The sequence below is a fragment of the Symphalangus syndactylus genome, chromosome 19, assembly GCF_028878055.3.
Source record: "Symphalangus syndactylus isolate Jambi chromosome 19, NHGRI_mSymSyn1-v2.1_pri, whole genome shotgun sequence".
Lineage (NCBI taxonomy): Eukaryota > Metazoa > Chordata > Mammalia > Primates > Hylobatidae > Symphalangus > Symphalangus syndactylus.
This window is the reverse complement of record NC_072434.2, coordinates 51,643,157-51,660,052: the sequence shown is the minus strand read 5'-3', so window position 1 is coordinate 51,660,052 and position 16,896 is coordinate 51,643,157. Positions and strand designations below refer to the sequence as shown.

The 16,896-nt window shown below is 42.0% G+C and overlaps 1 protein-coding gene across 5 annotated transcripts in view; it reads left to right on the top strand.

Moving 5' to 3' along the window:
- Positions 1-1,874: 1,874 nt before the first annotated feature.
- Positions 1,875-16,896, top strand: part of NFIA (nuclear factor I A) — a 386,956-nt gene continuing 371,934 nt past the window's right edge. For 2 of the 5 annotated variants that reach the window (XM_063613342.1, XM_055234471.2), the window contains exons 1-2: positions 6,934-7,507; positions 12,858-13,389. In XM_063613342.1, the coding sequence (XP_063469412.1) occupies positions 7,481-7,507; positions 12,858-13,389 (559 nt within the window). In that variant the 5' untranslated portion in view covers positions 6,934-7,480. Of the gene's footprint in view, positions 2,342-6,734; positions 6,754-6,933; positions 7,508-12,857; positions 13,390-16,896 lie in introns of those variants that run through there. The other 3 variants (XM_055234468.2, XM_063613343.1, XM_055234470.2) reach the window with 3 other exon arrangements.

The following is a 16,896-nucleotide window of genomic DNA, read 5'->3' as shown; positions in this document are numbered from 1 at the left end:
TTGGCCAGGCTGGTCTCAACATCCTGACCTGGTGATCCGCCCACCTCGGCCTCCAAAAGTATTATTTTTTATTTAAACTGAAGCCGCTACATCACATCAAGTGTATTTCTAGGTGACAGTAGTACACCAAGTGGAAATGGATGCTCAGTGGAGGAGGCTAGGATTAAATGCCACAGGCTTGCTACAGCCAAGAGCTGTATATCTGCATCTATGAAGGGCAGACCAGAACAGCAAAGCTAATGCCAAGGCCAGCCACAGTACGGCTACATCAGTCGACTAGTTGTACAGTGCAAGACCAAAGCAAAAAAATGTGATTCAACATAAAATATGAGGTTTCTCTCACCTCCAATTTAACTATGCAAGGTCCTGTTATTAATTAATTAGGTACCTTCACCAAGGACAGTTAAGAAAATCAGACAACTGCCAGGTTGCTTCCTATTACTCTTGACTTCTTACTGGATACTTTTAATCAAGCCAGGTAAGCACACGTTTTCCTCTAAGTTACTCAGCAAAATGTCCTATGCTCCTTAACTGACTCAAAGCAAACACAATTTTTTTTTTTTTTTTTTTTTGAGACAGAGTCTTGCTCTGTCACCAGGCTGGAGTGCAGTGGTGCGATCTCGGCTCACTGCAACCTCCGCCTGCTGGGTTCAAGCGATTCTTGTGCCTCAGCCTCCCAAGTAACCGGGATTACAGGCACACGCCACCACACCCAGCTAATTTTTGTATTTTTGGTAGAGACCGGGTTTCACCATGTTGGGCAGGATGGTTTCGAACTCCTGACCTTGTGATCCGCCCACCTCGGCCTCCCAAAGTGTTGTGATTACAGGCGTGAGCCACCGCGCCCAGCCAGCAATCACATTTTTAAAAACAACAACGAAAACCGCAGTAGCCCGGTTGTGTGCTTTCCATTTAAAGAGATAACTCCCTCCCTTCAGAGTCTTATTTCCTTGCTCTGCACCAATGACTATTTTGTTGTTTAAAACAAACACCTAAACCGTTGACATTGAAATATCCAGACTACATGGTCTTAAAGAGTCTGGGTTAATGAAATAAGGTGAATCAGTGAGATGAAGGACTTAATGTTCCAATAATTATCTTTTAAAACCCCCCTTTTAAATGTCAAAACTCTTACAGCTCTTCTCTTAGGGGAGTAGGAAGGGGAGGGGTCTCCTTTAATTTTGTGGAACCTAGGTTTTGTAAGGATATTGACAAATTAGATGCTTGGCAATTAAATTAGAATTTCACCGTATCTCCTGCCTTAAAAGAACAGCTTTATTCTTGAGGGAGCCCACCTAACAATTTTATGTTCAGTCATCTGCAGAGAATAGAGCCACTATCTTTTTCTTTTCTAACGTAGGGTAGAAGCTTTATTTCACTGCAAGTTCCCTGTGACATTTTGCACTCTCTTGATTTAATGCACCAAAGAGGATCTTTAACTCTTGGTCTACACCAGTGCAAATAAAGGTTAAATCTCTCACTAACCATCATGAACTAGCCTAATAACTCACGAGAGGCCCTGGAAAAAGAAACCGAGAAAGCAGGTGTGCAGACTTGATTAAAACGTGCAAAACCTGCACAACCGCAGGCAAAGGTACTTTATCCTCACGTTTGCCCAGTACCGGCTGCGAAGTCCGCAAGCAGGGGAACTCGTACTGCGCCAACAGCACGATTCCGAGAGCCGGGCCTAGTAACACAGGGGCTTTTCTTCAGAACGGTGTCCAGACCGGAGCTTGCGCCGAATGTAGGGGCTCCTATTGGCCACGGGCCGTAGGGGAGGAGACGACTGGCGGGGAGAGAGACTGGAGGAGGGGAGAAGGGGGCAAGGCCTTTTCCCTGCCCCCTCCCGGCCCTCTCCGCCGCCGGCTGCCGCCGGTGCCTCGTGCGAGGTTACTATGCAAATTGAAGCGATTGCGGAAATAAACAAGGGGGTAGGGAGAGGAGAGAGGGACTGCCGAATCGATTGCAACTTCTGCAAAGTCTCGTACAATCCAAAGCACGCAAGGCAAAACCAGAGAGAATCTGAGAACCAGCCAGCCCGGGTTGGATCGCTTTCAAAAGAGAGAGTGAGAGCGAGCGAGCGAGCGAGAGAGAGAGAGACAGTGAGAGAGGGAGAGAGCGCGCCTTGCGATTGCAAAAGCCTTCTGATTTGGAGTTAAAAAAAAAAAATTCTCCAAGAAGCCTGCAATTGGCCAACAGCTTTTTAAAAAATCTCTTCCGGGTTTTCAACGGTTCCAAGTTTATTTAGATATTTTTTAAATGCAAAAAAAAGGGGACAACAAACGAAGCAATTCGTCTGAGCATTTTAAAGTTTCTCACGTACTCTTTTTACATTGCAATGGTACGTGGTACATCTTAAACTTTCTATTTTGCATTTATATTATATGCGTTTTATAAACAATAATGGTAGAATGATTTTGTTTAATGGCTAAGACTAAAATTTCTCTAGCTCGCATATGCACTTAAGTGATTGCTGGGTAAATGTCTATTGTGATGGTTTTGTTTTAAAGATGTAGCTTTGTTGATGGTGTTTTTGCTGTGTGCATCAGAGACCGGGTTTTTTCTTTTTTTTTCCTCGGGATTTGAAAAAATTGCTGAGCTTGACAGATTTTTTTTTCCTTCTAGCGCTTGCTCGGTTCCAGAAAGGGGTGGGGGGAAATCCTGTACGTGCTCTGTTCTGTAAAAGACGTCTGGCCTCAGCAGTCAACCTAACCCGAAAAGAAATGTCTGGACCCGGAGAATAATTGACGATTTGATCCTCTAATCAATGGGACAACCTGGGAGATTGACAAAAGCTTTATCCAATCATAAGGAAGCTTGGGTGTACAATAGTTCTCAATAGCCAGAGGGGGCGGGGCAGAGGAGATCTGAAGTTCTCTGCAGCTCTGAAGGGGATGGTGTGGTTCAAGCTGTCAAAGCTACAAGCGCTTCCGGATTTAGCAAGCACAATAGGAAAGAGTTTTCGCGTTTAAGGAAAAAAACAAAAAAAAGGCTGATCGGGGGAGTTTTGCATGAATCGTGTGCTGTCTTCCTTGTCTTTTGGAAAAAGAAACATTCTGCTAGAGAAATAACTTTGTATTAGTTATTAACTTTGCATTAGCTATTATTTTTAAGCTCGGAAGTTGGTAACTTGTGGAATGTGAAGTTCAACTTTAAGAAACGTGTGGCTTAAATCTTGCCTGAATTGTGGGATTGTAGTGAGCTTTGGGAAGTAATATATTGCGTATTCAGCATTACAAAACTTCTTACTCTGATTATCTTAGAAGCTTTGGCATTTCAATTACTTTGAAAATAATAGGTAAACCTCTCTTCTTGAACTCTAAACAACAGTTTTAAAGGAGAGAATGTTTCACACATGGACTAGCAGCTGTCTTACACACTTGAAAGAAATGGGGGGAGTGTTTTTTCTTGGCTATTCTTGAATTCTGCTTTTTAAGTATATGGTCAGTAGGAAATAGGACGTTAAGACTGGCCAAGTTCACATTTCTCCTTGTTACCACAACAACCCCTGTGGAGGGTGTGAGTATGGAAGATCGCTGACTTGCTGTTAGTTGGAGTCTGGCCTCTTGGACAAGTGCTTGATACAAATCCAGTGGAAACCAACTGCAGTAGCTTGTCTTGGAGACAGTAACTGGCAGCCTCTGACTAAAATATCTCCATCTCCTCCTCTCTGAGCAGTGTAGACACCTAATTCTGTTGGGAAGTGAATGGAAAATAATATGGGCTCTTTCCCTTCTTTGGATTAAATTCCCATCGAGCTATTTCCCAAGGCTTTAGGCCTTCCAGTCAAATCTGGCTTGGAAATTTGATGTAAGAATTCACTTGGATACTCACTTCAGCAACATGATTCAATTTAGGATTATATGCACATAAGAAAAATCTGCACAGAAGTGACCAGCAGGTCAAAAACCAGAGAAGAAAAAATGTTGAAAAATGCCAGTTAATAAAGTTAGTGTTGGTAAGAACTACAGAGTTATGGTGTTGTCGCTTATGAATCCCAGTCCTATCTTCACTGCTTTGGGTATTAAAATCTAAATCATATTAATAAGATCTCCCTATTAAGTAACCTCCAAAATGAGAGCTATTTGAGATGTACATATAAGTGAAACCTTATTGACGTAATTTATATATCTAAGAGGATTTCACTAAAGCTGGCAAGGTAACGTTTCTGCAAATAAAACACAGTAAATGCAAGGCTGGGCTCTGTGCCAGGAAGAATATGGATAGCAGAGAGCATGACAGGAGCCTCCTTTGCGCAGAGACAATCCCATTTCAAGGCAGCCTCCTACCACTTGCAAAATAAATGATTGGAGTGGTTATTTCCAATAAGGGGTTTATCCTTCCTAACAATGGGTCATTTATATGATTGCAGTGAACTAGTTTCCATACTTCACCTGCGTTTCCTCCACTGCTCTCTCTACTATCCTTTCTTTCTTCCCTCCTCCTCCATCCCTGCTCTCTCTCAAGTGCCTTAGTATCTTTGTGAACTCTGGACAAGGATTTACTTTTGCAACTTGGGAAGAGGGGAGAGGGTTGGAAATGTTTTTTACCCCCAGTCTGCCCTTTGAGGAACATCTGTTTCTTTGTGCGTGTGTTTAAATTTATGCCTGTTGGAGAGAAAGTTACCAGAAGCCTTTCTGTAACTGTAATTCTTCTACTGTATTTTTCTCAGTCTTGTTTCCAAAGGCTGTAGTTGGAACTGTGCTTTGTAGTGTTCCCCCGCCTCCCCCCGCCCCCTCCGCGGGGGAGGGAGCGGGAGCTGGCGGAGATAGGAGAGAAAGCAGGAGCGGATGTGAAGGGCTTTGGTGCTGAACTTGGATCCAGCCCTTGCCTAGAGGGCGCAAACAATCGTCCCATATCCAAAAGTCTTATGAAGGGCGCCAAAAGTTACTTAAGATAATATTGCTAACCGCAGAAAGCTGGAAATCGCGGGCACATCCACTGCTGCAACAAAAGAAGTTTTTAAAGTAGAAATATCAGCATTAAATTACTTCCCCCCCTTTTTTTTTTTTTAAAACAGGGCGACGTGCCAGTCCTTTTAAAAAAAAATCTTTTTTTTTTCCTTGAGACTCAAAAGTAAGAATCTTTGCCGTTTTGAAAATAGGCAGATGTGAAGTGTATCTTTTAATACACCAAAAGAAAGATTTTAATCTGCTCTGGAAGAGAGCTTCCCGAGTACACACTCCGAACAATAACTTCTCACTGTGCCTCAGTTACATGTTGGGACCGTCAGCCAGAAACTTCTATCGAGGAAACTTGGAGCGCATTGAAGTTATAGATCCCAGCAAAGGTTCTCGTGGCCAGGGATGTTGTCTCTGTAACACAGCTTGGCTTTTAGGACATTCCTCCCCTACTAAAATCTGAGAGGAACCAAGGAAAAGCAGTGGGTTAAGTTTGGGAAAATGGACTCTCTCATTAAAGGCTGAAATCATTATTTCTCCTCACTCCTTAGTAAATAATCTTGAGAGATTTCCAAGGATGTTCAGGAGGGAGGGTGGGGGAGAGAATGGTTCTTGAGCATTCGGGAATTATTTTGGCAATAAAGTAACTAAAGTACAAGCATAAAATAACTTTAGACAGATGCAGAATTATTTCAGAGGTTCTCTTTTGCTCTTTCTCCAGTACAATATTTCCTGCCCCTTGCTTTGAAAAGAAGTCTGAATGAGAGTGGCCTTAACACATCACTTACCTTCACTTTCCTACAGGAATGTCCTCTCTTTAGAGACTCTCTGGCTATGTCACCTCCACCGAAGGGCAGATTCCCGTGTGCCAGTGTCTTTCAACATGATACCCACCTCTTTCCTTTTGGAATTTTGAGAAGGGTTGTCAAATGCAGCATTTTGCAAACCATCATGAGGAAAAGAAGTAAAATAAGGGATGGGGACTTAGAAGAGGCAGGTATACTTTTTCCCCTCTCCGAGAGAGGAGAGCCTAGAGAGAAAATATGAGGTTAAAAAAAAAAACTGGAAAAGCAGGCTTACTGGCAACTTGCCAAACCCTAAAAACCACCCCCCTTTTCTGCCAAAACAATACTTTAGCAAACCTAAAATAATTGCAGGAAGCTCTTTTCCATTTTAAGAACTATTACCTGGGGGAGAGAAAAAAGGGATTCTTAAAAGGCACCCTTCCAGAGGTGTCCCAGAAACTGGGACGGTAATGACAGCCTATGTCCAGTTCTGGGCACGCGTTTGTGGATCAGAATATCTCCCTTCCCTAAGGGGACATCCCTTTCACATATTTTTTTTCCTCCTAAAAAGAAAAAGATGTCACAGCTAAACCACTGTTGTTTCTGAACGTGATAGAACTTTTTCTATGGCGTCTCTGTTCAAACCCACTAGTTTCACAGTCCTGGGAGGGAGAACGCTCATTAATCTCCGCCTTCTTTTCTCCAGACCCCCGCCCCCCAAATCCGGTGAATCTTCTGTGGGCACTGATTCCTCACCACCCCCACTTCTGAATGCCACAGGACCGAAGCTGCACAAAGTTTGCAGGATTGTGTGCATAATTACCTCTGCCGACGAATCTATTCCCACAGAAAGCTTCGCTGGAGAGATTACAATGCTTTGAGCCTTACTGCATTTCAGTGGGGGAAAAAAAAGTTACCTAGGAGGTCTGATTTTTCAAAGAAATTTGCATACATGCAAATGTGCCGCCCGGCCTCCTCCTCGGTTCTCTACGTGCCCACGCGGTGGCCCGGGGGGGTGCGGGGCAACCTGGCAAAGTTGCCCAAGTCCTCCACAGAGGTCCGCGGAGGTCTGCAGCGGGGATGGGGGGATGGGGACGAGGAAAAGTAGTTTTGTTTGCTTAAGCACATCCTGTGGCAGCCTATAGCTGCCCGGGAGTACAGACTGTAACTGCTCCTCACTGCGTTACCCAGTAATGCGCTGATCGGGGGAGGGGGGCGGGGGGGCCGGGGAGCGAGCGGGAGAGCGAGCGAGCGAGCGAGCAAGGAGCGAGCCACGGAGAGAGCCGGGAAGCGAGCGAGCCAGCCTGCGAGCGCGAGCGGCCGCGGAGGCTCGGGACCGGGCTGGCCGCGCTGCGCCGCAACCGCCCCCTCCCCCACACCCCCTCCCCCCCGCGGCGGCGGCGCGAGCGGGCGGCGGCTGTGCGGTGCGGTGCAGAGCGGAGGCGGAGGCGGGCGCGCGGGCAGCTCGCGGGCACCCGGCCGGGCCGGCGCGGGAGCGGGAAAGGGTGCGCTATGCCTTTAACGCCCGCGTACAGTAGGCATGTATAGTGGAGTGTAGGGAAACTCTAGGCGGGGTTAAAGTTCAGCTCATGGAGCGGCAATAGCGCTGGCTGGCTGCAGTTGAGCCGACTTGGAAATGTGAACGCAAGAAGCAGGCTTGATTTTTTTTTCTCCCCCCTTCTCTCTCTCTCTCTCTCTCTCCCTCTCTCCCTCTTTCTCTTCTCTCACCCACACTCACGCACACCTCCAAACCGCACACCCAGACGCACACGCATACCCCAGCGCCCGGCAGTTATGTATTCTCCGCTCTGTCTCACCCAGGTAAGCCGCGGCGTGGATGCGGAGGGCTGGGGGGCCGGGGCGCTGGGGGCAGGACTGGGACTGGGTGGGGGGCACCGGGGCCGTCGCTCCGGCCGGGCCCAGGCGTGCGTCTCGGTGTGTGTCTGTGTCTGCGCGTGTTTCTGTGTGTGTGCGCGCGTGTGCCCGCGGGTGGGGGGGGAATCCCGCTTTAAGAAAGTAACTTTGTTTCCATGCGGGTGCATTCCTCTTGCACGGCCATTTGTGTGGGCACATGGCTAATGGCGCCCTCTTATTAATGCGTTAATTAATATCGGGGCGACGGACTGCGGAACAGCAGTGTTTTCGGACACCCCGCACGTGTTTCGGTGGGGATGCAGTCCATGACACGCAGAAATCTGGCTCAGCGTTTCTGCTGCCGGGAGCAGGGATTCCGTAGTTCCGCGGCGCCCGGGGAGGGGGCCGCCGACGGAGCCCACCGCTCACCCCGCACGCTCGGGCCGGCTGCAGTCCTCGGGTGCGGGGAGACCTCGGGTGCCTGCGCCCAACGGCCAGCTCCCCGGAGCCCGCGCTGCCGCAGCCTCCCGCCGCCTCCTCGAACTCTTACTTTTGTTTATTGTTTGTCAGCCTTAGGGGTCCGGCCGCGGGAAGGACGCGGGCTGCCGTCCCGGCCCCGGCCCGGACAGCGCCCCTCGGACGCGGGCAGGCGGCGGCGAGCCCTTGGCTGAGCGGGGCTGCGTGGACGCGCGTTCCCCCGCGCCGGCCGGGTGGAGTCTGCGTCCTCGCCACGCGCCGGTGGCCCGTTCGCTCTCCCGGAGTGAAAGTTTCGGGGCCGAGACGAGCCCACGCTGTGCAGGGCGCCGAGCGCCGGAGGCCGCGGGCCGTGGGCCGGGTAGCGCCGGGCAGAGTTGGGCTCCCAGCCGTGAGCCGGAGCGGCGGCCCGGGCCAGACACGGCTCCCCCCGCCGCCGCCGCCGCCGCCGCCGCCGCCGCCACCACCACCGCCACCGCCACCGCCACCGCCACCGCGCGACTCCGGCCGCTCCGCGCGCAGGACGGGGGCAACTTTTCCCCTTCGACTCAACTCAGAGCGTGGGGCTCTCGCGCCCCACCGCCTCTCCTTTCCGCGCCCTCCTGTCCATCCCTCCCTTGTCTACCCACCCCCAGGCAAAATATTGCTACTTCGAGACTTCAAATCCGGTCCCGTTTGAATATGTTATTTGTTTTCCTTGACTAAAAGGCATGAAGTCAAAAGTGGTTTTGCGCTATTTTTTTTTTTTTAAGCGTGAGCTTTCATACTGCTTTGGTACATCACAATCTGACCATTTAATCACCTACATGAAGTTATATGCTTCACATAAAATGTTTATTCACCTCTCCTTTAAAAAACCTACCACTTCTTGCCTTCATTTAGTGGGAGATAACGGTTTAACCGGAATAGTTTCTGGAAGGCTAAAAAGTATCAGTAGTTTTCTCTCTCTAGATTCTGGATTTATTTCCCACATGACATCCCTTCTTATTGCAATATCTAACAGTAATGATACCGGGTATTTGATCTCACAAGACTCTTAAACGCATCTTTTATGTTGAAATGGTCTGTTTGGGATTTAGGCCTAAGCATTAGTAATGGATAGCAGTTACTTTTAGTTAGTGTAAAAGTTTTTTTTTTTTTTTCCTAACAAACTTCCAAAGTTCCTATTTTAGTAACTTGTGGAAGTATGGAATGAAACTTTTCCAACCACTTCTGGCAAGGTTCACAATTGCATATGGATAAGATGCAAAATGTAAGATAATTTGAATGAATTACGGACTATAGTGAAAATGCTGAGATTCGAAGGCTGAAGGTCTAGCTGGCAGAAGTTTGCAACACACAGAACTTGTAGATAATACCAGCGGGCTGCAATAAAGGGAAAGGACCCTAACAGATACATTAGTGTCTTCTCAATTGAGCTCTGAAAAGATAAATTTATATTTGGGAATGGTGCATATATGAGGGCACCTGTATATCCATGCAGGCCTAGGGCACAGTCAGGTATTTAACAAAGTTGGCTTCTCTTGGTTCATGAGCTATTATGACATTAAGAAAGTTTTTTTTTCTTTTTTTTTTCGGCTTACATATTTAGCAGCGTTGATTGATGCATTCACTAGGCCTTCTTCTGGAAACACCACTAAGAGAAATGCTTATGTAGTGTAACAGTTTGTAAGGAAAATGTACAATAAATAGTGAATGAGGGCCCATATTTTATGGGTTCTTCTTTTAAAAATTTATTTACAATTTATTTAACTTGCTGGGATATTTATAATGTTTTAGAGCCAGTTTTAGGAAGAAGAACTTCGGTAGTTTATTGCTCATCAAAAAAAAATCAGTAAGCACAGTGAGAAAAGTACTCTAAATGAAACTCCATTTAACTTGTAGGCAATTTAAAAAAAACTTTACCAAGTAAAACCTAGACATCTTATTTTAATCAAATATGGGCATATAATCAAATCAGGTACTGTCCATATAATGATAACCCAGCAGAAATTTGTAGGTGAACCTTTAAAAAAAAGTAGTTTCCAGAAATATCAGCATTCAGTGGTTCTTAAACTTGGCTCACTTTCAAACAGATCAATGTTTAAGATGCTGATTCAAAGTAATACCACTTTTGAAACAGGTTTTCAGGTTTGTTTTTATTGGTGGCCTATAACTTTCTCACTGAGTACATATGTAAAATGTTCTTTTTTTTCTCTTGAATGTTATGAAATAGTACGTAGCTTATAGCGATATGTTCAGCAACATGAATTATAAGGGCACACTACTTTTTTTTTTTAACTAATCATTTATGCTATTCCTGGACATTTCTTGCAAGCTAATGATACTCTTTAGTTTTGATATTCTGGAATATTTTAAATCATGACTTGAGAAAGATACATTAGAAAAAATTAATACTTGTGCATATGAGTAAAGTTATACAAAATATTGTGGATTTTTACTGGCAGGTTCTTAACCTTTGGGGAGTGATACATTGTAAATACTTTTGATACAAAATTGGGGACTTAGGTTATTCTTAATGACTAGTTGACATAGTTGTTCTTGTTTAAGGATTTTTATGATGAGATATATGGGCATTTGGTTGGCAGGTAAACAGAATCCTGTTGAACACGAATGCATGCATGCAGTTTGCAGTTTTTTGAAAAGCATACTGGGAGTATCTACAAACACTTAAAATGCCATATTAGAATGTTTATTTTAAATGCTTATTAGCATTAATCAAGCTTTTAAATAAGATAACGTTTTAACATAGATATGAATCGTTTGGAGCTAAGTTATCCTTTGCGTTATAAAATGGGGATGAAACTTTAAAATGAAGTCCTCCTTTTGGTGGAAGCTCACTTGGTAGTTTAAGGTAGACTCCAGGAGTTTTTTGCATAATACAACAGAGTCTTGGTCCCTAGCATGTCTTGTATATATAAGAAAATCAGTCAATGTGAAGTTCTGTTTCAAACCTAAAATTTATGTATTTTAGATCATTTCAAGGATGAGCTCAGAATTTAGTAATGTTTAGATGCTTTGTGGTTTGGCGTATACCTTTGCAGATAAACTGTGACTTGCCCCCCATGCCTGTCACCTCAAGTATGAGAATAAGAAATATTCTCAAACATCAGAAATTTTAAAAATGTTAATGGTTTATGGCAAGAATAACAATTCCTGTATTTTTTTCTATTCTCTCTCTACTTAAAGAATGCACACGTGTTACGAAAGCTGACTACTTCTCTTTTGGATTCTTTTATTGAAAAAGAGCGGTTTTGAAAGCTAAACTTGAAACATAGAGCCTGCAATTTGTGCAGAGAGGAAAAAAGTCAGTTATTGAAGTGATTTATTATGTATTATATTAATATATACTTTTAAAAGCTCAGTCATGTGGAGTGTTTAAATGATTATAATTTGCTAAATTTTTAAACGACACGACTATTAAATATTTTACCAATTTTACCTTATCAGTTCACATTTGAACATTTAAAAATTTAGTAATTGCATTAATAATAATATTCTGGACATTACTGCTACCTGTGCCTTGAAAATATATATTTAGTTAGATATAACAAACTGAAAAAGAATGCATTTTATAATAGTTGTCTGTCCTACACCCTTTAGCAAAAAGCTATCGAATCTTTCTTTGGTTTCTAAGCCTCATTTATTTGAAGGTAATCTATGTTTTGGAGAGGGGGTTGTATGGCAGAGAGAAGTTATGTAACAGTGTGGATTAGTTAATCAAAAGTTAGACGTACTCCGAAAGCTTTGTGGAGGTTACTGCTTAATTTTTAAAAAAATATATTTATATTTCCTAAGAAAATGTCATGTATAAGGATCAAACATTTTAAGCAAAACAGGAAGAAACATTTAACTATTTGAAACTCAATTTTTTTTTCAATTTTAAGAGGCATCTATGAGGGTTTTCCTGGCATCTTGTAAATATTGAAAATACCAGGTTCTGTTTCCCTATGAGAAAAATCCTGAAATAGTATTTGCAAAACTTAAATAATCTATTTTTTAGGTATGATTATTACTGAAAGCACTTCACAATCATATTAGTAAATTAAATGTATTCATGTATGCTTTTCTTTGTTTTTTTTTCCTCTTTCTTCCCCCTTTTTGTTTCATTCCCATAGTATTAGCAATTATGTCTTGGGCATAGATCTTTTATTTTAGCCTAATAAATATCAAATTCATCCCTTCTTTTGTATATGAACCTGCCAAATTTTTCCTAGTTTTTGACTAAAAAAAATTATATGTAGTTATAATATTTAAAAGAGGAATTCAGACACTAGCAAAATGAGTAAGAAACATATCAGAATCTACATGCAGTAGTTTTAGAGGGAAAGCCTTTGTTTTCATTGATTGTAGAGATGATTTTTTGCTCCTAGACTTCCATAAACATTGACTGGCATCTAAATGTTTAGGATTTGCCAATCTGGCGGCCGGGCCCTGGCTGTACTACAAGTGGTGAGGTCAAGGCTGGGACAAAATTAGATATGCCTTCCTTGAAATAGGGTTAAGATTATACATTGTTATAAGCATTTAGATAAACTTCACTTACTATCTAAAGGATGGGGAGCTAGGCCCGACAATAGCAGCTGGTGTACCCTGGTGAACATATTAAAAGAGTTTTTAAATTTTTAGCCGTTTTTTTATTTCCAGTCATAAGAAATGATACTGATAGTTTTCTCTCCCACCTTCCCAGACTTCCCATAGGATGCTGTGTATGATTTTGGTAACAGAATGCTCTAATCAAATTTCAAGTGAAATGAGGAATTTCTTTCTTAAGGTGACCCGCTGAAGAAAAGTTGTTTTGTTTTCATTCTACTTATATTTTTGTTTTTGTTCATTCTCCTAGGATGAATTTCATCCTTTCATCGAAGCACTTCTGCCCCACGTCCGAGCCTTTGCCTACACATGGTTCAACCTGCAGGCCCGAAAACGAAAATACTTCAAAAAACATGAAAAGCGTATGTCAAAAGAAGAAGAGAGAGCCGTGAAGGATGAATTGCTAAGTGAAAAACCAGAGGTCAAGCAGAAGTGGGCATCTCGACTTCTGGCAAAGTTACGGAAAGATATCCGACCCGAATATCGAGAGGATTTTGTTCTTACAGTTACAGGGAAAAAACCTCCATGTTGTGTTCTTTCCAACCCAGACCAGAAAGGCAAGATGCGAAGAATTGACTGCCTCCGCCAGGCAGATAAAGTCTGGAGGTTGGACCTTGTTATGGTGATTTTGTTTAAAGGTATTCCGCTGGAAAGTACTGATGGCGAGCGCCTTGTAAAGTCCCCACAATGCTCTAATCCAGGGCTCTGTGTCCAACCCCATCACATAGGGGTTTCTGTTAAGGAACTCGATTTATATTTGGCATACTTTGTGCATGCAGCAGGTAAGTGCGATGGTGAGAATTCCTCCCACTTTCTTGTGTGTGTTTCTTTCCTCATGGCCTCCGCATTATGCCGGATCCTTCCTGAGCTCCCCAAGTTGCAGGCCACGTACATGAAGCCAGTGTGGTTTCAAAGATTGAGAAACCAAAGTCTGAGGTGCCACCTTCATTCAGGTGGAAAAGCATAGCTTTGAGCGAATTCTCACTAAGTTCAGCTCTTTTGGTAAGTAGTGTTTTCAGAGGCGTTGGTAATCAGATATGTGATATGTTTAAATCACATTTTTTGATGAGGCGGTGAGAGAAGCCTCGTGAAAACCCTTTTAATAAAGAGTATATTTTAACTGACAAATGATCTAGTTTGAAAGCATTTATTTTGGTATTGAGGCAATATTTTTAGTTGGTTTTCTGCTGGGAGTGTTTTTAACCTACTGAGGCCTTTTGAACCCCTTGCCAATTAAGAAGTTGGAGGTAAGATTACTATCAAATTGCTGATCATTTAGGAAGGAAAAATAATCACATTAATACGCAGACTTAGTAGCTTTGTATTTAGGAATTCTTAGTGTTGTCTCAGATAGCTAAGGGAAACAAACCAGCTCTTTCAGTAATTGATGGAGAGGTTAATATTAAAAATAACCAACCTGTATAATGCACGAACACATTGAGAAACTGCTCTTGATAATTGATGTAGTGAGTTGCTTTGATTTATTATAAAATCTGAAATATTTTTTTTTCAAGTCATGTCTTACTTGTGCATGTTTCAGTGTTTAGAATAGCATGCAGGATAAAACTATTGAGGACTGGATAAAATAATGCATTTTTACTTTGTTCCTTTCGTCTTGTTTTAGACAAAAGGCTTATTGTGCTACGTGAACGCTCAGGTCTTGTGTAACTTGTTGACTTTATATATGTACATATCGGTCTTGCTAGATTACCTTCATGGCAGTTACTTGAGCCAGATGGAAGAAAGAGGGTTGTGGAATCCTACCAGTAGGTTGTTTTGGGGTTCAAATATTTATGTATTTTTTTTTTTTTTTTTTTTTTTACAAAGGAGAGATGTTACCTGTAAAAACACTGCACTTCAAAACATTTTTAGTTCTAAAAATGTTAGTGGGTTTTTAAAGAAGTCAGCTGATAGCCTGTTCTCTATTTTTCTCAATATATGTTTTAGAAAGAGAACTTTTGTTATCCATCTGCCCTTACATGAGAAACTGGAGAAATTAGCTTTGCAAGCATGTCACATCATCATTTGCATTCTGTTGGCAGGGGATAGATGAGTATTTTACAGGATGTGAGCTGTAAGTGTTTCAAATATTTGGGTTTTCAAAAATGTATACTTAATTATAAGAATTGCCTTTTGCTTTAGCCAATTCTGGGTAGCAAGAATGAAAAGTCAGCACCTCTCAAGTGACCTCTAAACAGGAATAAGTAGCCCTTTTTTAACCCACTCTTAACCCTATTGTTGTTCATTTGTTTTGTTTACTGAAAAAGCAAAGTTAAAATTTAAAAAAAATGTGTCAGCATATGTTAAGCACAGCAAAACGCAAAAAAAGCATAGGTGTTACAGGTGCTTTCAAGAAGCACTCCTTAAAATCTTGTTTTTACCTTTTAGATATTTAGAAAAATATAACTTATAAATTATCCTGAATAGTTGACCAACATCGAAACTTGAAAGTGCCAACAGGTGATGCAGATCATGATGTGTGCTTCCATATAAGATAACATCAAAATGAAATACCTGCGAAGTTTTTGTCAGTGTAAGCAGTGTCCATTCTAAGTTTTCGTCTTAAACATTTCTCTGTATTTAAAGAAATGCAATCTTTTCGCTGTTCTCATTACATGCATTCTTTTTCGTCGTTGGTTTGTTACTGTGCTATTGCTTCCAATTCTTGAACTAACACAGTTGTTGGTTGTTGCAATGCCTGAAGGGGGTTATGTTGGTAAAATGACATTTAGAAGGTTACTTAGGAGAGTTAGCATCCTTATTGCTTATGAAAGATTTATTGACAGCAGCATAGATCAGACTACCCTTCGGTTTGGTTTTCCTGATGTATCCCAGAATCCCTTGTTATGCCTGAATGCCAGCCAAATGTTTGGCCATTGGTTTTCACGGGACCGCAGTAATGGCTGCTTCTCTGTGCGCGCAACAGGAAGATTGTAAAAGAAAATATTAAGGGTCTTGTGTCTGAAAATATTTCAAATTTGATTTACGAGATTTAGAGACCTGTTATTTGTGGAAGGGAAGCTGCCAATACAAATATGAGGTAGATCGGTCAACTTACATACAACTGATTTGACAAGCATCTGTTATAATACTGAAGATTTGTAAACACTAAACAATGTTTTTACCTCCTTAAAAGTTTTGAGAACTTGCCAGTATTGGCAGGAGGCAGAGACTCTGAAACGTGCTTCAAGATACATGCCAAAACCATTGTGGCCTTTTCACCTATAATGCGTTTTTTCTTGCTCTTTCTTTTAAAATGTTATATTTTTTTCCTTTCCAGAATGCCTTTTTTTCCCCCTAGATGGTCATAGAAATTAGATCTTCTTTTCCTTCTGAAATTTGTGTGTAATAATTCTTGCTTTATGTGTCCACCTTTCTTTGGTAGGAAGTTGAAATCTCAGAACATACATGAGAATACTAGAAGCAAATGCAGAATCAATCTTTTTTTTTTTTTTTTTTTAAAGCGGAGGTGATTTATTCTAAGACTTACTGAGATGCTAAAATATAGTACATAAACTACATTCCAGTTTTTTCCCTCTAAATCCAGTGGCATTAGAACTGTGAATTTTGTGGCTGATAAACAGTAATAAGTGTAATGAAATTGGAGTGATTTCATAAGCCTGAGAATTTCATCTTGTTAAAAGAACAAAACCATTTTATGCCCTTAATTTGGTCTCAATTTGAGTTGTCCTTCCCATGTATCATATGACAACTTGGAGATATTATGGTATTGTGGCAAATGGTTTTCTTTGTGAGTGTGTAACAGTAAAGCTAATTTATGACCAGTCTTTACCAGATGATCTGTATCAGAATCTACAATATACCCGGCACGTGGCAAGGTCACAATTTAAGTTGTTAAGGTCATAACCTTAGCCACCAGGCATTTGACCTTTTAGATAAAGTTAACCTTTGTTCATTAGTAGGCACTCAACCGAGAAGTTTCTGGAGAGTTGTTGTTGTTTTTTTTTTTTTTAACCACTTCTGTATAACTTCTGGTAATGTAATCAGATTCTAGAAAGATTCTCAGTCAAATTAGATTTTGTGAAAGGTTATACTTTTTAAGGACTCATTTCTTGGATAGAGGTAGGTTGCTATATTTAGGCCATAGAATGACAGTTTCACAATTTATATTTGATATTATTACCTGCCATGGGGTAGAATAAAAGCTCGGAGGCAGCTGTGTGGGGACATTTAAAATCTAAAATTAAACAAATGAATTTATGTTTAATTCAACTAAGGCCTTTGCTAATTTTCAAGTGATATTAGGCCTAAAAGCTAAATCACAGTGA